The 21,910-nt window shown below is 40.0% G+C and overlaps 1 protein-coding gene across 2 annotated transcripts in view; it reads left to right on the top strand.

The window, feature by feature from the left end:
- The window catches only part of stpg2 (sperm-tail PG-rich repeat containing 2), a 49,006-nt gene that overhangs the window by 24,499 nt on the left and 2,597 nt on the right, over positions 1 to 21,910 (top strand). For both annotated transcript variants that reach the window (XM_071483087.1, XM_071483086.1), the window contains exons 11-12: positions 13,822 to 13,987; positions 16,117 to 16,232. In XM_071483087.1, coding sequence (XP_071339188.1) covers positions 13,822 to 13,987; positions 16,117 to 16,232 — 282 coding nt within the window. The remainder of the gene's footprint in view (positions 1 to 13,821; positions 13,988 to 16,116; positions 16,233 to 21,910) is intronic.

The raw sequence follows: 21,910 nt of genomic DNA on the forward strand, positions 1-21,910 counted from the left end.
CTTATATTTCTGACAGTTTAAATCAAATACACCTCAACCACTTCATAGATTTTAAACTATGTCAGATCTGTACTTTAGCTAGAAGTCTGGATCTGATAGGAGTTGATTACCTGTCTTTGGAGAAGACAGAATCAGACATGTTGTTGAGAAATAACAGCTCTGAAAGGAGAGATGATTATGAGTACAGCATGGCTTAAATGAGGTTGCTTTTCTCATTTCAAATCCATTGCCTTTACCAGTATTATTTCATCTGATTGCCTATTGTCTTTCTCTTGTTGTGTCTCTCCTCATATTTTCTCCCCCTTTTTTCCTTTCTTCCCTCTTTCCTTTCACCTCCTACCCCACTGTACACATTGCTTTTTCTCCATCCCCCCCGCCTTTCCTCCTTACTCCTGGAGAACCCTTCCTGATAATGACCTTTCTATTGCAGAGGTCGTGGGATACCCTTTGGCAGCGCTGGGAGAGAATAAGTGAGGAATTTAATTTGGACCTATGTTTTACCCCTAGGCGGTGGAATTCCTCTCTCTTCTATAGATGAGTGAAATATTGCCTTGTCCCTTGAAGTGACAGCAGAGAGGTTTGACTGGCCGTTTTGTCTGTCTGTCACTTTTTACTAATACATTCCTTCCTGTCGTCATCTCTGTCGATTTTGTTCTGCTGCCAATGATGTTGAGATTAATAGAGGTCCTGATGGATGGTTATTGTTACACTGAGTGAGTGTGTGGGGTTGTCAATGGCAAGGGCATTTGTTCAATAATGAGGCATCAGCAATAGCTTTAATAAGAGGTGCACTTTCACTTATAAGTGCTACAGATGTCCTGGTATATTTTAATTAACCAGCACTGGCTAAAATTGCACCAGTGAGTGAGAGTTCTGCTCGCATAGTTGAGCTCCAATGCTAATTATCAATAACACACAGAGGTGTGTTAGATGAAGTAAGCTACAGCTGCAGTTTCAATGCATGTGATACATAGTTAGTCAACATTTAAGTACACATTAGTATTGCCCCGTACTCTGAGGCGGTATCAGCAGATAGAGTACCCGGTATTAAAGGTCTTGGACTGGGACTGGGGCCAAAAAACCTAGTAAGGCTGTCACTGGTAAATGCACTATCAGTGAATTGTGGGTTAAAATTGTTGAAATAATCCAGTGAAATACAATGATTTTCAACTAGTCTTAGATAACTGATAAATTGTACAAAACTTTACTGAGTTAGCAACTCTATTGGCAACAGTTAGCAACTCTGATTCTGTACTTATACACAGCGGTGCTTTTAGATAAATTCTGACATCACTGCTTACATATGCACAATGAAAATGCTAACATACTGATGTTAAGCAGGTATAATGTGTACCATTTTTGCCATTTTGTTAAGGGTTTTAGCATGCTAACATTTGCTAACTAGCACTGACATAAAATACAGGTGAGGTTGATGTGAATGCAATTAGTTTTACAGGTATGTGGTCATAAATGACAAATTAATATTTTGATCTGATGATCTATTTTTATAGGATTGCACTGATAGTTTCTTACTCTTTGTTGCTCAACTAAATTTTCAAACCTTTGTATTACATGTTCTGTTTGTAATTTTGGAAAGATGTTTTCACATAAGTTTGATAAGTAATACTTTTTAAAAGTATCTCATATAACCCTCAATTACACCAGTAAATATAGAGCTATTTCCAGTTATATTCTGATACATTAGCCACTTATTTGATAATATAAAGTTCTTTTTCAAGCAGATCTGTTAGCTCCATGTGAGTCATTTGAAAGTGATGTAACCAAGCAATAATGCCCCTGCCAGTCAAACATATTTCAGTTTATCTGCACTAATATCTGTTTCGCTGACAATCAACAACACTTCATAATTCTCCTTTCTCAGTGTGATGGAATCAGACAGACTATATTAAAACATGGCTTTTATAACATGTACCACTGACAGTGATTGGATGCAGGATTCATAATACTCCAATGGTGCAAAATAATAATGAAAACAAATACAAAAAGGAGAGACTTCACAAGTGGAGATATTTCCACCCTTCACTTGGCAACTCTTGCTGTTGTGGAAGGTAATATACTGACTTCCAATGCGAAGGCAACATATAAATAAAATTTATAGTTACTCATAGTACACTTATACACTGTAATTTTGCACATTTGTTCCTATGATTGACAAGTAATAAGGTACATATGCTGTGATTAGAGTGATTTAAGGGTTGAATTGTTCACTGTGAAAGCTGCATTATGTCATTATGCATTATAACTTCAAGTAGGAGCTATGAGGGCTGTGTGGAGACTAGACTGCTGTGTTTTCCTTCCTACCTGTTTCTGGTCTCAGTTGCCATCATAATCATCGTACTCAGTAGCTACTATATTGTATTTATGGTCCAGCAACACAGATCCACATCATTCACAAGGCCTGACACAATCAAGGAAAACCTCAGTAATGTCAGTGACAAGTGGAAAAACTCCATACTGCTCAGAAAAAAATGCCACACACAATAGACATGAGAGAGTCAGAGAAAGAGGTGGAACTGAAAGGTAGAAACAGTGGGAGGGAATAAAGGAAAGAAAAAGAGAAATGAGGGGAGAGAGAGCCTCTATGTATGATGTGTAATTATCTAACCTATTAGCTCTGGTTGAGATAATTAGAGTGTTTGCTGAATATACATTTATCAAACTGAAGAGCAGCATCAGGCTCCTGCTCTGCAGAATCAACCAAATGACAAAAATCCAGGAGGTGAAATTATACTGAGAGTGAAGAGCAGCGAGATTGACAGAGGGATGAAGGTATGATTGAGAAAGAGGGATAGAAAGAAAGAGAAACTGATGATTGAGACAGAAAAACATAATGTAGACAAAGACAGAAAGATGGACAGACAGAAACGATGAGAAGAAGTGAGACATTGCTGTCTGTGGATTGAGAGATAGAAAGATGATAAATAAATAAATGCTATGTGACCCAGACCAAGGGCACATTGACGGTAATGCCATGGGCAAGATATCTGGAAATATCTAGGATAGGAAAATATGCAGAGGCCCAAGGTTTGTCACTTATTGACTTTTTGTCTCTGTGTTTCATTGCATTTTTATGATATATCCATGGACAGCTAATGGCATGTCATGACGCAGCCTCTGTTTATGGGAGACAAGGGATTCGGGTGATGAAAGAAAGGAACAAAAACAGGAAAATGGAGTTATAGATTTGATATGGATTTTACTGTCAGCTGTCAGGGTAATGATGATGGTGTGAGTCCCTGTGAGAATACGAGTACGGTCACGTACACACACTAGCGAACATACAGAGAAAGCAAGTCACTCAAAATGTGCCCATGAACTAATAAATACACATATATTTATGCAAGAATACGCATTGTGTGCATGCAACAGACATATATGCATGCGTCTGTTTGCATACAATTGAGAATGCATACACAGAGTTGCACACACACAGGAGACACACAATTAAGTGGCCGAAGTGCTTAGTGACACTTCCACCCCGAGGCTTCAGATGGTAACACTCCCATTATGCTCTTCACAATAGTGTCCTGAACAATTCATGAACATGATGGATAGAACGATTGAAGATGGGGTGGAGGAGAGTAGCGGTGCTGTCATATCCAGTAGCTGTATTGACCAGTTTTTCTGACAAGAGCTTTTTAAGTCCCTTTTTCTATCTCTGTGTCTCTCCTCACCTTGCCCACTCTCTTTCATTTGCTCCCGACTATAAACAAAATAGAAAACGAAATGACATGCAATGATATTGATTTTGTGCTCATGAGTCCTTCACATGCCGAAGTGTCGCTGTGGCCATGTGTTTGTCTGCCTGCTGATTTACCCATCTATCTGTCTTCACTGCCTATCTGCCTCTCCACTTACTCCTCAACTGTAAAATCACTGTAAAACATTACTTTGATTTGTTCAGCTCAGCCATTCCACAGAATAGTTAAATCAAATAGAGTCTTCACAGTTAAAGGCCACAAGCAACACAACTCCTTATCCAGTAAAAAGGTGTCCAGACTGGCCGATGTGAGTCATAGATCGCTGGTTTTGAAGGCTTATCAAAAGCCACAATACTGCACAGTGATTTATAATGCAAGTAAAAAAGGATTTTATCATTGTGGAGAGTTATTATGGCAACAGTTGTTTTATCCCACGTCACAACAATTGTGAGATGAACAGTAGAAATACACGGTTCATGTTAGAAACGAATCTAACCAAAATGTGGCTTGCACATATTTATCAGATTAGATAAAGTGCGCTGACTTGAGCTGGGTTCTGCTTTAGTGCTGGATGACGTCTGATGTCTGCCTGAATACGGCTTGTGTTCTGAATTTGGTCCCTGGACTGTTTGTGTTTACTTGCTCCAAATAGCCAGCCTGTGAACTGTGCGTTAGCTTTAAGCTAGTTAGCAACAGATGCACCAGCCGTGTCTGTGGGAGTCTGCCTGTGTATTTGTCTCAGATCAGCCTCTGATTGAGCTGAAGACAAATATACAGCTCAGTCGCAGAACTCACCAGGAATTCTTCTGTTCTGTTCCTCTTTCTGTTTCATTTGACTATTTTTCTCTGCTCTCTGTGTGTTTATGAAGTAGATCCATGAAGCCCCGGGCAAATTGTCTTTCCACTGACTTTGTATGCAGTTGCATCGCCTCTAAAGTTTGCTTTGCATTTTGTCTGAACACACAGTAAGTTTCCAGTGACCCGCAGAGCAGCAGGGTCACCTGTCTTCACTGAGCTAAAGTTACAATTAGTAACTATCACTCTATATATTCACACAATAAAGGAGGTCTCTGGGCTTAGGGAGAAAACCCCATAAATCCATTCCCTTATGTAACACTGCCACCAAAGCCTGGCCAGAAAAGACCTGCTCTTCTCCTTCACACCTTGTGAAGCGTGGGTGAAGGCAATCAAATAAAATGTTCTTAATGTTAAACATGCTGACTTGTGCCAGGCTTAAGTTGTGCCCCTGCATGTTGAGCTCCCTGAACCCAGTGTTTTGCTCCATGTGTCCAGTTTTTCTTTAAAAAAGATTCAACTTTTTCACACATAAATCTGTTCCTTCAACTGGACATGACATTATCTGACCAGTACATGAAACAACACGTCCTCGCCACCCCCCTGTGTTGTTTTAATGTAGGGCAAATGTCTGTGTGAATACAGCCTAAATAAGAGTGTCTGAAGTAAAAGCTGCAGGTCTAGTGCTTCAGTCTGATTTACTGTATGTCTCCTTTTTACTCAGACATATTATTTACGGACTATTTTAGACCTTTTAAGCCACTCTGCCTGGGCTTTTATTCTCTTTTCCTGCTTTGCTTTTCAGATAAATTGATGTTAAATTGCTGCCCATTAAAAGATGTGTGAGTCCCTGACTGGTTGAAAAAAACATCTCTAATTCAAACAGTTTGCTGGATCTAAGTGAAGTCTAATGCTTAGATCATAATGGCCTGATCAACTAACAGAGATAGAGAAAAAAAAGCTGTGTGATAGATGATGATCGACACAGAGATTAAAGAACAAGAGCAAAAGTTTGAAGTTCTGCCAGTGACTTCAAGAAGCTGCAGGACCCCTCACAATATTGCACACCGGATAACATACTCATAACTAATATTTGTCCTGATGGTGTCACTCAGAAAAGACCGTGGTTGTCATTAAAATCTAAGTAGATTATCCCATGAAGAGCATGAATATGCTCAACAAGTTATCTAGCAATTTGTAGACCATCCTCAAAAGAGAAACCACATTAGTTGTTTCAGTAAATGCCCAAAAATAACATTTGTTTACATCCATGTAATACAGGCCCCAGGTGAGTATAGTAATGTCCAGTAAGTAATTTGTAATAGTTTTGGCACAATGTCGGATTAGGTAGAAAGTGGACAAACTGTCACCTAATATATGGTTTGAGTATTAATCTCCTACAAGATTTTTAATTTGCCACTTGCTAAATGGACTGATTCTTACTTCTGACCTCACCTGTCCTCTAATTAAGTTGTGCTAAGCTTAATTTCCTGCTCTGACTGGATTAGATACATATTAAGTGATTCACATCTAATGAAAATATAATGTTGACATCTTTTAATAGCGATAGGGCTTTGTCTCAATCGGTCTTGGTTTACAAAGACACCATGGGGAGGAGGAGAGCAGGTAAAGTAAAAGAGAAGTGAAAGTGGAGACTGTAGACGTTGAAAGGAGAGCCTCAGAGGTAAGTAGAAATGTGGAAAATGAGGATGCATGCATGAGCAGCAGAGGAAAAGATGGAGAGAAGAGAGAGCTCAACTAGTAAGTCTTAAAATGTGTGATAAGGCACGGATAGAGAACTTGTCTGTGTGGCACTTTCAGGTTTTTTGATGTGAGGATGCTCTCTAAGTTACTGCTTGGAGGAAAAGATCACACACTGAAATTCGTATTTCTCCCTTTCCTTCTCTTCCTCTCTTGCTGTGAAGTCCTGGTTATTGTTACTTCCCTGCTGTCTTGCTGTTATAAAACAAGTCAACTGAAAAACAGTCCTTCCTCAAAAAACAGCCTGTGTCTCAGAATAAAAGACACTTTACAAGGTGAGTGAAGCTGGATAAACACAACATGATTTCTACATTCTCATGAAACAAGAGCAAGCTTTTGTAGAGTTCATACCTACTATATGCTTCATTAGTATGCTGTATGCAGTGTTGCCATTTAGATAATCACCCATCACACACCCATCCTGTACACCCAGTGGTAGCCGGGGTCCATGTTTGTGTTAACCTTTCAAGCCAACATTGAAGTATAGTCAAAAAGGCCTCATGTTAACAGAAAAAAAGGTCTTTTGTGTGACTCATATGACTCATATTAAGTTAAAGGTACCCTGTGAGTTTTTGCCCACTAGTAGTGCTATGTTGCAATGTTCATATGAGAGGGTCCTCATTTTGCGCTACGCATTTCTGCCACTCTGTTTTCATGCTATTCTGCTGATTAAAAGTTGGTGGCAATACTTTCCAAGTAACATGGCATCGTGCCAACAAGGACAGTAAGAAAGACGACTGCAGACTAGAAAAGTTGAATGTAAATAATGCATGTTTTAAAATATTTTTAAAGAAATGTCTTTGCATATGTTTAATGAGGACAAAAATGCATTCAACACATTTGTTAGAATCTGAGGACATGCACACATCTGGTCAGAAATGCTCAATGTAAATGTAACCTTTCCTTGTTGATGGCTGCATGGGATGTGGTTAAAAGCTCAGGAAACACCTAGTTAGTGAACCTTAAGTGAAGTTTTTTTTGGCTGAACTGATTTGTTTGTTGTTTTTTTTCTCTTTCTTGGAAAAAGCTGGCACATATACCCAGAAATATTGTCTCCTTTCATGTCTCTCTCTCTCTCTCTCTCTCTCTCTCTCTCTTTCTGTCTAACATCCAGTGTCGTGTTCAAGAAAACAGAGAAACACAAATTCAAATTAAAAATACAGTCTCTTGGCAGCTTTTATGTCATCCTTGATGAAAAATAACATCATTTTGATGAATGAAGTCTTTCAGATGCACCTTTTCTGTCCAGTGTCAGAATCTGCCACATGCTCCGTCTGTCAAACATCATTTGTATTGACCTGCTTTTGAGTATCTTCACTAACATGTGAGCGATTGGATCCCATTTGTATTTATTTATCTGAGAATAATGGAATCGTCAGAAGATACCTGTGGAACCAGTGACGCTGCCCAGAATAGAGATCAGTATTTAAACAAATTAAAAACTTATTTTCCACTTGTAGATTGGATTAGAGGAAGTGAGACGTGACCAGGCCTCCTCCTTTAATTTGATCCTGTCTTTGTCTATTATCAGGGCTGTGTTTCACTTACACTGCCAGTTTTCTCTGTTTCCTTTCTTTTTTTTTTTTTAAATCTTTACAATCTTTTTTTTTGCCTCTTGATCCCATTGCCCTTCTAATTTGTCCGTTTCTACCTTCTGTCTCTCTTGTCATTATCTGCTCTGTATCTCCTCTTTTTTCTCTCTGTCATTTAATCAGTCTCCCTCTCTGTCTCTCTCTCGCTCTCTCTCTGTCTGTCTCTGTCTGTCTCTCTCTCTCTTTGTCCGTCTCTGTCTGTCTCTCTCTCTGCGACCCACTCCTCATGGATGAAGTAGGCACATGTGGTAAGCAGCTGTGTCTGGTGTGTGCTTGTGCATGACTACATGTATATTTCTCTGTCCAAAGTATGGGCACCAGCTGTGGCCAGCAGCTGTGTGTATAGTGTATTGTGTGTGTATTCACCCACATACAGGTGTAGGCACCTACCCATTTTAAGCAGCTGCTGTGTGTTTTGTGTGTGTTTGGTTATGGACAGCTGTTTGGTAGCAGGTGATGAATTTAGGAGCCAAGCAGACAGTTAGACAGGCAGACAGCCAGGGGGACAACAGGGAGACCTGGGTCCAATACGATGTAAGGAGGCCTGGGCTGGGTGTTTGCCCAGTCAGGCCTCCTGGACCTTTGGTGGATGGCTGGTGGCTCAGGAGGGCCCCAGCTGTGGCTGTCAATGTTTATACAGGACTCCCTACCTGCCAGACTCCACAGACAGCTCACTGGTTACTACATAAATCAGTCAAAAAGAGACAGTTACGTCTTGGTTTGAATATAATTTGGGTTCAGACCCACTGTGGTTTATTCAAGCTGGAATCTTATCCACGGTGGTTTTGCTCAAAATAAGATTAGCTGTGTCTGTGAACATGTAAATGCGATGTGAAGGGAAAAGAGAGAACTGAGGCCTTTTGATTAAAGTAGACAAATGAGCACTTGTGAGATAAAAAGAGAGGTTAAGCAAAAATAGCAAGTTGACATGATAGACATGAAAAGAAAACAAAGACGTGAACGAGGATGCAGTGCTTGTACTGCCAGAAGAAGAGTGAGGTGAAAAAACAGGAGCAGTTGACATCCAAATATGATGGACAGAGAAAAGAAGACAAGGAGTAACAAAGAAAGGCAAGATGATACTAAGCAGATACAGGAAGGATAAAAATAAATAAAGGAGAAAGGAAGATATACAAGACTAAGCAACACAGCAGAAAACGGTAGCTGTCAGCAAATTGTTAGAATAACTGCTGCCTATAAAGTGTGAATAGGGAGCGAATGGGACCCATATGGCTTCCCTCTGTCATTCCATCTATATTGAAGACCTGTCTAAAACCTCATTAAGGCCTTATGACACCAGCCATACCGCCGCTACTAAAATCAGACAGATGGTTATCAGACTCTATGATGAGACACCAGCTGTGCTTATGACACAGAAAGACTTAGATTCTGGGAGTAAAACAAGCAAACAAATGCTGTGTTCACTTTTCATTTAAACACAAGTGCTCTATTTTGTTACGTAAGAGAAAGCATCAACACATACGCACAGCTAAGCAGTTAAACAAAGTTCTGCTTAATTCTATAAAAATGGTGCCACACAGCAGACATTTTTGATGTTATGGTGGCAGTAGCATAGCTAAGCATTGTCTGGTTGAGTGTGTGGACAATATCTGGTCAAAGCACTTTTGTATAGGCACTAAAAAGTCTCAGAAAACAACGATCTTACTTGTAACCTCCAAATTCAAACTTCTTCACTCACTGTAGACACACAGCTTCTTTGTCTCCACAGAATTGTCTTGCACCAGCTTGAAAGCTGCTTATTTATGAAAGGAATAGGCTTAAATAGGCAGACAACTAAAACAGGACACCTAAAACAAGCTCACAAAACCTGAGTTTATGAACTGAAAAGACGAGAACACTCATGCAGTTTATTGTTTTGTGTTTGTGTATACTTTTTAATATGCAGCACTTCTGGGCTGCTAGCATGTTTCATTATAAACAGGAACAGTAGAACCTCAAGTGACACTTTGGATTTAAGAGGCAGAGCCTTAATAACCATTATCATTTATTAGACTCTAAATTGGGATATCCAACCTGCTCATTATCTGCATAGTGTCCCAGCAGGACAGAAGACAGAGTTAGTGCAATAACTAGTTTAAGGATGTGCAGCTTTTAAAATGGAAACTCCTGTTATATCTTTGTCACACCTTTCCAGAGTGGAAACTTAGACTTTAATTTCAAGTGTGCTCAACTTTCTTGTAACTGTGGAACAATAAGTACAAATGAATTCCCAGCAAGACTCATAATCTAGCCTCTGTTCAGCCAGATTGTATCAGTTGTTCCTCAGCTCACCACAAACTACCAAGTTTATTTTTAACCTGAGGAGATAGAAATGCCAAATGAATCCGAACCAATCCAGACAGAGCACAAACAACAGTGGTGCGTTTTCTTCAATGCATATGTGAATATGTCATAGGTTCATACACATGGATACACACACACACACACACACGCTGATGCAATGCATATATGCACACTCAGAATATATATTATCTCAAGTACAAAGATTTGAAATATGGAAATACTGAGTCTGAAAATAGCATTCTGCTCTGAGAGGAAGAATGAAGGGTTTTAAGAGTAATGAGGGGACGAAGAATGGGATGTGGAAGCACACACACACACACACACACACACACACACACACACACACACACACACACACAGACACACACACACACACACAGATATTTCTCATGTGTTATGCCTGGCCATTAGTCAAAGCTGTCACTATACATACTAAGCCAAGTCGTTAGTATGGCCGCTGTCAGGTGTGCTCGAGTGGTCATTAGTATGAGAGAGGATGTGTGGCTGTAAGAGGATAATAAGGAACGTCTTATTTTGTGTTTGCATTTTGTTTCGTTTAAACTCTGTTGAGGCTGGCCCTAGAAATGTTCTTTTTACTATTTACTTTTTACTTTGCAGGAAGGTGAATGTACATAAATGGTCTTAAATAAGTAACAAAGAGCTCATTATTTTATGTTAAGAATATTAGAAAAGGCAGAATATTGGACAAAATATAAATAATAGAACAATCCGTATGAAAATCAGGTTTTCAAACATGTAGTTTGAATGTGTTAAATCTGGCTTTCCTGGGGTCTTGGAAACATGGACAAACTTTGCTAGAAATAAACTGTCCAACACAGATCAGCACCTGATAATACCTGTCACCTCTGGAGAATGAAAAGTGCATTAATCATCTTTAATAATTCACCAGTGATGCAGACAAAAGCAAAAAACATTAAAGAAAGAATATGCTTTTTAAAAAAATAATTAAGCAAATACAAAAGTCCTTCCTGCAAATGTATTTTGCTTGGTCAAGGTAACAGTTCTGAGCTGTGTGTTTCAAACACTTCATGTCATGAATAAACTCTTGAAGGAGAAACTGTTGACTGTACAGGACACCCTGGTTTAATGGCAATGGGATCATGTAGCTGCAGCGTTTTGTGACCAGAGAGGATTATCATTTTCATCAGTTTTAGAAAAGTCCTTCAGCAGTGTCAGATTTGACCTACTAAAAAATATCTTCTTCTGTTTCTGTTATGGCACATGACTTAACATGGATTTTGAGATGGTCTCTGTTGATGCACAGTGTATCTCCTGACAGGGTTTTACTGTTTGTAAGGCTTCACTGCCCATTCAATATCAAATTCAGCACATAAAATGCTGTATACAGTCACTGTAATTCAGCTGCTTTGCCTTACATTGTACACCTTTACTTGATTTAATGTTCACTTGTTATTTTATTGAGTATTAATGATGTCATGTTTCCTCTCACAGCATGCTTGATAGTTCTACATTGTCTTGATGGACTGTAACTATGACTTCAAGTTCATTTAAATATCAAACATTTTGCATTCAATTTCAAATATTCTGTGTCACTGTCTACCTGCCACAGATACGTATCTGGTATCTACTGTATATATATACAGTATATGTGCTCTGAGATATTTTTCAGACACTCAAGGGCAATGTGACAGAACCGTCAGGAAAAAGTGTTTGTGTTTGTCAGAAGATAAGTATTCAGCTGTCTAAATGTCAAGGGTGTGTAATTAAAGTCAACCTGAGTGCTGTCAGTAGGTGATGATTGGTACTGGGAACAGTGGTTTACACCATACTCAGGCATAATTACGGACCATAGGGCTCCTCGACAGGTGTGTGTGCACATTTTGTTGCAGAGGTTGGATGATGATTGCTTTGTACCATTCAATGGATCTGTGACAGATGTGTGCCTACAGGTGTGTGTGTCTGTGTGTGCGTCCGTGTTTCTGTGTCAAATCCACCATGAGACATACTCCAAACCAAACCACAGGAAACAGTAACAAGTGCAGCAACTTTTCCTCACCATCACTGAATCTGTCTTTCTTTTCTACAAGGCCACAGTTGCTCTTAACATCACACAGAATCTCTTTGTGTCTCTGCTGGTAAAGTGACAACAATATCTCTGTATATGTGTGTGTGTGTGTGTGTGTGTGTGTGTTCGTGTGTGCGTGTGAGGTTGTATCGTCATGCACATGTTGTGCTTGACTCCTTTTCCTCCCACTGTGTCTATAATGAAAAGCTAAATGGCCTGGGTTAGCGATGATTAAAGATGGACGGCTACCTAGGAGGAGAGGGAGAAAACAGCAGTCGGGAAATGACAGTTTGAGGTAAATGACAGCTCTGCTATGTTTAGGATAAATGGTCGTGCAGCTATATTCAGCCTTCACCATCCATTATTCAGAGACCCACCGACAAGACAAATCCCCATATAACTCAGATTCCTCTGTAGCAGTGGTAGTGCAAGTTTCTAACCAGGTGAAACGCTTCACACATTTCCCTTTCCAGATCCCAATTTCTACAGCTAGGATCCATTACATGTTCACCTTAGCAATTTTGCCCCTGTGAATTAGCTCTTAATAATTAGCAATTCATTAATGACTAATGACTGTCATGACCTTGTTATGGAGGTTATTACATGTTGCTGGTGTTTCTATCACTGCTTCTCCCTGTGTGGAGAAGCAGCATGACGGCAGTGAGCCAAGCTCTCATTTGTTCCATGGAGGAGATATCAGTGTGTGTGAGTGTGTGTGTATGCGGATGTGTGTTTGTCTGCATTTGCATGTAGATGATGTGACGTGTGCTGTATGTCCTTGTGTCTGCACAGTGATATTCATGCATGAATGTGTGTCATGGGTGATACTGTAACAAGTCTGACAGTGTGTTCTGATAACAGACGAACGGGTCATTTGTTATTTATAACGTGGACCTGTTAGTTTTGTGATGTAAAAAAAGGGGACCCCTGAAGAAACGCCACATTTTGTGGGTAATTATGTGTTACATTGTTAGACATTTCCCCGAGTGTTAGAGGTGACACAGTGAATCAACCTTTTGTTTCCTTCACTATCATTTAATTCTTTCCAGTATTTAGAAATTATGTGTAAAGTGTGTCTGTTTTTGGCACCCTCATTCTGTCGATCCCCTTGATTTTTCTTCTAATGCCACCATGAGGTTAACATGGTGTCATCAGCGACAGCCAGGGTTCGAGACATAATGTTTTCAGATTGTCCATCTGTCCGTCTGTCTATCCCATCCCATTCTCGTGAACACGATATCTCAATAATGCCTTGAGGGAATTCCTTCAAATTTAGCACAAACATTCACTTGGACTCAATGATGAACTGATAAGATTTTGATGGTCAAAGGTGAAGGTCACCATGACCTCACAAAACACATTTTTGCCCTCTTGAATGTGGTATCTCAAGACCACCTTGAGGGAATTTCTTCAGATTCTGGCACAAACATTCACTTGGACTTAAAGATGAACTGGTTAGTTCAAGTTCAAGGTCACGGTGACCTAATGTTCTTGTGAATGCAATTTATCAGAAACGCCCTGAGATTTCATTATATCTTGCCTTGTCATGTGCATACAATATAGTATATAAACCACAACTTCTTCTCTTCCCTCCCTGTAGGATTCCCCTCCACCCAACCGTTACAATGTGAGTCAGACATTTGAGAAGTCTAATGGTCACTCGTACTTAGAGCCCCGAAGTGACGGAGCTAAGAGACGACAGAGCTGCTTCCTCTCTGCTGCACCCCGGGATAATTTCTTCCTACGATGTGACCTCAGCGTGCCAGGTCTCACACACACAAACTATCTATCTATCTATCTATCTATCTATCTATCTATCTATCTATCTATCTATCTATCTATCTATCTATCTATCTATCTATCTAATGATCCATGTCATGTCAGTGCCGAACATTTGGAAACTGTACAGCTCCACCCCTACGCCATCATGCAGTACAATTAGCTCCATCTCTGTGGGCCTCTAACCTAATATTTACCTCAATTACACTCCCATTGAAAAATGTTGTTTCAAAATTGATAGATTCATGACTTACTTGGATAATTTATGACTAGCCCCATTTCACCAAGGGACTCAACCCATGAGGCACCCCAAACCGTTTAACCAAAATCCAATTTGCATATAAATAGATTTGGACTGTTTGCAGTAGTACTGTTTCTTCTTCGTACACACACACACACACACACACACGCGCTCACTCTTATTCACCCACACACACTGAAGCTGATATGCAGACACAATCATATGGACACTCTTGCACACACGGAAACTCAGATTGAGACACACACATTGATATCTGCATAGTAACACACACGTACAATCATTTTGGCCATTATTGAATTTGCATTTATGAAAAGGCATAAAGTGTATGGAACATTAGGGAACATTACATTCCTCATCATGCTTGTGTCCCTTGCGATCACATTTCTGTTAATGGTAAGAGCATTTCACTGTTGAATATTTTTAAAACACACACACACACACACAATCATACATGCAAATGAATGACAGTGTTACTCATAATGGTCTCTGACATTAGCAATTGCTCAAGGTGTTTTTAATACGGGAGTGTCTTAGTTTTGTGGTATGTGTTTGTCTGTAACTTTGAAAGTCACCCTCCTTTTCTGCGGTTATAAGCTGATTCTATTTAGCTGTCGGGGTCAGACAAGCACCTGTTTGTCTGTAAAACCATGTTGGACTGGTGATAGTTTCTTTTTTTTTTTGTATTTTCCTCATCATAATTCTTAATGCACTGAGTAAGATCTGCAGCCATGGGCTCCAATAGACTGTTTCAAAATCAACTGTAAAAGTTGTTTCTCTAATGTCTTCAGTAAAGTTGGCAGCTGAGATTTGGAAAAAAAAAAAGGTGTATGGAAACAGTATTGTGTAAAAGTTAAACTGTTGAGAACAGTTTTTGTTTTTCAGAATTCATTTTTTATGTTTCTTCTTTAAATGAAAACTACACACGCTGTGAGTATATGTGTTTTTTAAATTTTTATTTATTTGTCAGTGCCTCTTTACTTGTGTGTAATTGTGTCAGCATGTGTTTCAAAGTGTATATGTCCATGGATCTCTGTACACCAGCTTGTGTGTTTGTCTCATAGTATATTCATAACATGGAGATTTTTTTTCTAAGCACCTCACTGTGTAAAAGCATTTTAAAACCCCTGCAGAGTTTTTGGTTGACCTACACAGGACTGTCTGTTTGCCACATCTGTGTAGTGGACAGCAGGCGGTTCAGTATTCTGGTAGCCGTAGCTTTGATCAAAGTGCAGAGTGTTCAGGTACATTACACTGCAGCCCATGACAGAAACCCATGACAGATTCACACTGTACTGCTGTACAGTTTTTCATCCGCACTGTATGAAACCACATGGAAAAATGTATTAAAACTTTATATTAACCTTGAGCAAAATAATTTATCCTAATCTACACTTGTATTTTATCTGCCACAACAACTTTGCTGTAGACCTCTTAGGATTGCCAAGGGCAGTAATTTCCAGGAAGATACAGATTTATGCTTCAACCAAAATAATATATCCCACCCTAAATGTAAATGTACCCTTAAAAACTTCAAAACGCATACCACTGGTGTAAAGTCTGTATTAGACAAAAGACAAAACTGAGTTAGTTTTGTGGCTTTAGTGCTTCAGTCACTTTGTATACTCAAAATACATCCAGCAATGTGCTGTGAGTGATAGTAGCAACAGTTTGTCTTAATAACGTTGTTTGTGATTGTTAAACCAGCTAAATATGAACTACATACGAACATGTATTTGAGGCTTACATGTGGATTGTGTGTGTGTGTGTGTGTGTATACATATATGGATGAACTTTATGTATAAAGACCCCTACACTGTGTATTTGTGCGTGTCTGTGTGTTTGTGTGTTCATCAGGCCCTGGCCAGTACAACCCCAGTGTGAAATCCTCACCTCAAAAGGCTCTGATCTCCTCCAGAGAAGATCGATTCAAGGCATCCATGAACACCAACCCTGGACCTGGCACTTACCAGGTAAAGATGCTGTTAAAGTTACATTTCATCCTTGTAAAACAAAGGCAAAAACTTATACTTCTCACTACACTACGATTCTTCATGACTCCAACATTCAGTATTAGCAAGTGCATTGACAGAAGTGTGCTTGTGGATTTGTGTTGTCCTTGGATTTTAATGTGTCTCTAAATGGCTAAGTTATGAGAGTGGGCTGAGAAGTGTGTATGCGTACACAGATCCTGCTGTGTGTGTCTGTGTGTTTGGTGTGTGTCTGACATTATCTTATATTGTAATCCTCTGAGAATCTATCATATTTCTCTCTACGACCTTGAGCGAGCTGTGCAGAAGAAATTGATTGCCTTGTAAAAAAAAAAAAATCAAACTTCAGTAAGTTTCTGTGGTTTTACCCAATCTCTGTTTCTCCACCGATGCAACACAAGGCCGAATGATGCAGTTTCCTGTTCAAAGCAGCAAATTTGTTCTTAATTGACCTGACTGATTAAATTAAACAGGGGAAAGTGAGTGCAGTTTCATTAAGTGCAATGTTGTTTAATGCAACCACCTCAGTCTACTGACAGAGACAAATGCACTTTGTGGATGAAGCATAATACAGTTGTAATGAAACCTAACCAGAACCTAATCTCTCTCTGCTCCATTTCTGTGTGTTTTAATAGGAATTACAGCTTTGGGTTACAGCTGCTGGTGAATTTGTGTTTGTGTGTGTGTATGTGTGTGTGTGTGTGTGTGCTGACTGAAAGAGCTAATGTTGCTTCCAGTCCCAGCTGACTTTGACTGGTGAACATCAAAGACAAAACCACAGAGTTTGATTTAAACCTCACTACACAGTTCATCGTCATGTTCATGTCCATGGGTGTAATGTTATCACAGAGCTCTTTCTTCTCTTTCTCTCTGTCTGCCTGTCTCCCAGTCGGTCTGCTGTCTCAGTGTGGATTCATCTCCTCAACTTCTCTCCTCTCTTCTACAGTTCACTGTCTCTTTCTCTCTTCTGACAGCCTTTCCACCTCTTTTCCCTCTCCTCCTGTTCTTCCCATTTCCATTTGGACATTCAGTAAGAAGTTGCAGCTGTTTGGATTCTTCTATCTGGGTACTCACATTATGTATGCAGATTATTTTAAACCTGTTTAATTTTTATGACATAATTTCCAACCTATAAAAAAGTTTAGTTGGAGGAATGGCAAGCAAGAGACAACAGCGTTAAAACAACACGTCAAGGAATTTATAGCTTTCAAACAATACAAGCAGAAGCAAAGGGTTCTGCTGGGAGAACTAAACCAGCCTTAATAAATACACATGGACATTAAAGACAACAAGGAGGTGGAGGGAGCCGAGGGAGCAGAGAGCGTTTACACAAGCGTGTCACCATGGCACTGATAAAAAAACATCAGGTTATAATACACACTGTATATTATGTCTTGAATAAAATTGGTTGCCAAACAGCCAGACATGACCTATAGTTAAGCTGTTTTTGACCTCTAGCGTTGCTATGGAGCGGTTTATCTATAAATGGGGCCCTGTTTTGTGCACATGCATGAGGACGCACATCTAGGCTATGTGTACATTGGTCACTTTTCCACTCACCTGCGCGTGGCGTCAGTGCAGAATGCAACAATGCACCGGCAAAAGACATCTTGCTACTATTAAACTTGCATGTAAACAATGCAGGTTTCAGACCATGAGGGAGGAGTTCATCATCTATTAATCATATTTGTTCGACCTCAAGGATAGACAACAATGTGTTTTGGTGAGTAATAGTGAATGTAAACTTTTTTTTTTTGTTTACAAGAAAACTCCACAGGGCATCTGTAAGTGCCGCCTGAGCTAAGACTCATTCACTGCTCCATTCCAGCTCATCAGGTTTCAGTACAGACTCACAGCTCACTGGAGGTTCACCTTCCCTTATGAAGCTCTGCAGAGTCTACAGTCTGTGTTGCCTCCCTGAACCCTTTAGCGTTTTTTCTTCTTTTATATGCAAATTGTACCATAAACTAATGAGGCAAACTGTTTTTGACGGATGACGGTTTTGATTTATGTGAGAATTGAGTGAGAGTGAGAATTCATGCTCTCACAGGATTTGATTGCTTGAATATGATTGAATGTTGAATCAACGGGTAGCCAAACAGCAGATGAATAAGAACTGTGATTGCGAAGCATGAACGAAGCTAATCATTTCATTACTCTGCCTCGACTAAAGCTCTCCTTATCAGGTTTCAGTACGGAGCTACAGCTCACCTGAAATTCACCTCACTCTCACATAGTTGACTCTCCTCCAGCTCTCTCCTCTGCTGAGCTCATAGTCCTTGATGCGATGCCTACATCTCTCAGTCCACCATCCCATCTGAATTTTGCATTTTTCCTACGTTTAATTGTCTTTTCTGTGTAAGCTTCATTATGAAAAGTTTTTTGATAAACGTATGTATAAAGGTATCAGCTAGAATTTCCACACTGAGCTAGCTAATAAAACTGTTGAAGTATCTCATATGATCCTCTACTCTCCTCTTCTTGCACAGGGTATCTGAAGTTTTAAAAAAATGTATTCAATTAGGGCATTAAATTAAAAGTGAAATCCTCCACTTTGGCTCATCAAGTGTTTGTCTGCAGGCACTTTAGTCAAACCAGTGAGGAGAGTTAATGTTGGGAGATAATTGGCTTCAAAGTAAAAATGGCTTAGGTTAGCTAAACTTTGTACCCGTGTAGCTATATGATTAGATCTTTAATAGCGGCCTGTTTTATGAAAATAAGCTCTTTGCATGTTCCTTTGGTCTTTGCTCTGGCTTTGTCTGGGTGTTCCAGTTTTCTCCAGGATATGCAAGGCAGGTGAATTGGAAACTGCTTGTAAGTGTGAATGGCTGTCTGACTGTGTGTCAGCCCTCTGTTAGACTGACTACCTCTAGGTCTTTCAAACTCCACAGGCTTTTCTGTTTGAAATCTGATTCCTTCCTTAAACTGTTTTTCACAGACTGAGAAGCACACTTCATGATGAGTAAACCAAACTAAATGAGTTAAATTGGCAGAGTGCACCTCGAAACACAAATGCACATATGTCATACAAACAAAGCACATCTTAATGTTGTTTTTTGACCTTTTCAGTCTTTTTCAAAGGTGTCACCCCTCACTCAAAACCACATCAGTCAGTATTAGTAATGCATCATTAAAGTGAGCTTGTGTGTGTGTGTGTGTGTGTGTGTGTGTATGTATGTGTGTGCGTGTGCGCATGTGTATACATATATGGATGTACTTTATGTATAAAGACCCCTACACTAACAAAGGAACACATTGTGATTCATGCCTTATAGAGAGTGATGCCTTGCATTGTGAGTGAGACATCTAATGTCACAGTTTAGCTTCAGGAGGTTCTGTTCTTGCTTGTTTTCCATGGAATGCATGTCTAAGCTCTCGTCTCAGTAATTAGCTGTGTGACTGTGAATCTATACGACACCACAGGCCATACAGAGTTAAAGATGGCGTGAAGTGGTGCAGAAAGGGAGGCCGACAAGAGAGTGTGGAAGACAAGCAGGCAGAGAGAGTGGGATGATGGTAATGTGAGAGAGGCAGGAAGGGGTGAGAGAGAAAGTAGAGATGGGGGACAGAGGTGAGACAGCGACAAAAAGGTGGTAGGATAGCAAAAGTCGAGAGAAGCCTAGAGACAGACAGCAGCTGTAGAGGGTAGTTAAATTCAACAGCTGAAAATGTGTTCTGAGGCCCCGCTATCTGGAGCACACGGCCACATAATAGAATAGTAGCTATTTCAGCATCAGTGTGTGCGTATATGTGTGTGTGTGCGTGTGTGTGTGTGTATGTGTGTGGGGATGTAAGTCAATCCATACTTGTGTGTGAAATGTTACAAAGCTGTCTACTTGAGTGGCATTAGGCCACAGTGAGGGCTCATTTAGTGTTCCCATTAAATGCACCATGTGAGGTACCTACTTCTGGAAAGTAGCCTCGATTACCTTTCTCACACACGACACTGTTCTTATTGGTTGAGCTTCATTTAACAGAGAGAGGCGTGTGGATGGAACGGGGAATATAAAAAGACACAGGGAGCAGACGTCAAGCAGAAACAAATATTAATTAAATGCTGTAATCTTTGCTGCCAAGTGCAAAGCACATACGGAGACAGGCAAAAAAGGAGAAGCTCAAGTTTATTTAATGTTCATTATGAGTCAGAACAGAAGGTGTCCTTAACACAGCTGACATTTCATCAAACCTTCATCAAAAAGGTGTTTTTGTCACTACATGTACTTCCTCTGTGTGAGACTGAATTCTTTCTCTAATGCATGTAAATGGGGAAACTCTGCCACCTGATACCCTCTCATCATCTTTTCAGCATTCTTCTCATGGGACAGTGCACACTGCACAAACTGTCAGTGTGTTTGCTTGCTCATGTCTTTTCATGTGAAGCTTGCATGTTATTTGGAGACTTATTGGGTTTGTATGAATATACAGTATGTGTGTGTGTGTGTGTGTGTGTGTGTGTGTGTGTGTTTTATTTATTTTAACCTGTGTGTGTTTGGACCCTGGAGTAACTGACAGTTTGGGAATCCTGTGGAGAGTGTGCAGAGTTTCACACATGAATACAGCAGCTCAGATATACAACCAGGAGCAGACCGTGCATTGAATCCATGTTTTTGGACATGGTGCAGAGTCTATGATGATCATGTTCACTGTGCTTAATAGAGCACAGATTTATTTTTCATAGCCATGATCTATACAATAACCACCAGTAGAATTTAAAATGTGGTTTAGTTTTTTTGATGTTGTATATTTTTTATTATTATTATTATTCCTGGCATTGTTTTTAAAGTTTGATTCAAGATAGATTTTACTCACAAAATTAAGTGCTGACAATGCAGGAACAAAATAGTTTACTGTTTAATCTTCATTTTATGACATAAACCCGATCCTGCTAATGATCGACATATAAACTCGCATGGACGAGGTTGCGATTGGTTGTGGCGGGATGGTTGGAGATGTGGTTCACATCCCTTTTCCCACCTACAATCAACATTATATTCTTTTAACCATGACTGCAATCAAGCAGTTTTAGTAGCCTTTACTAAACAAACTTACCTATAGAGCTGGCGGGTAAGACAACATGCATATGAACCTGCAATATTGGTTGTTTGGAGGGTGCTGATGAACAACCTATGTTGTTGCTAAGCTATGAGGACTGTATGGTGAATGTGAAAATTAGCATCCTTTGTTGTGCTGACACGTGTATATGCATATATAGGCTGAGGCATGTGTTGCTTTTCTGCATGCGTTATGCACTGTATGTGTGTTGTGGGAAAGACTGTGCATCCAGCAGTCTTTCTTCTGTGCTTGTGTGCACACTTGTACACATCTGCATACATAACCAAGTAACATCACCACCAGCTCCCTGCACAGTTCCCTTTTTCCTTCTCCCCTCCTTGACCTAGTGAAACATCCCATAATCTCCCTCATCATTGCCATGCCGATGGTGTCGTCACTTCCAAAGGCTCTTCCATATCTCCCCGACCTCTTGGGTAACCCTGAGGGTGACCTGGAGTTGAACCCGCAACCCTTTTCCCATTAGGATCAATACTGAGATCTGAGGGGCCCCGCCAATGTGCCTAAATCCTGCTGGGGCTCCTCAGGCATACTGATGTGTGTCTGTATGCAGGGAGGTGAGGGGAGGCGGTGAGGGGGAAAGAAAGAGA

This window comes from Trachinotus anak, unplaced genomic scaffold (assembly GCF_046630095.1).
Source record: "Trachinotus anak isolate AG129_WGS33_773 ecotype Australia unplaced genomic scaffold, CSIRO_AGI_Tana_v1 ptg000008l, whole genome shotgun sequence".
NCBI classification, from domain to species: Eukaryota; Metazoa; Chordata; class Actinopteri; order Carangiformes; family Carangidae; genus Trachinotus; species Trachinotus anak.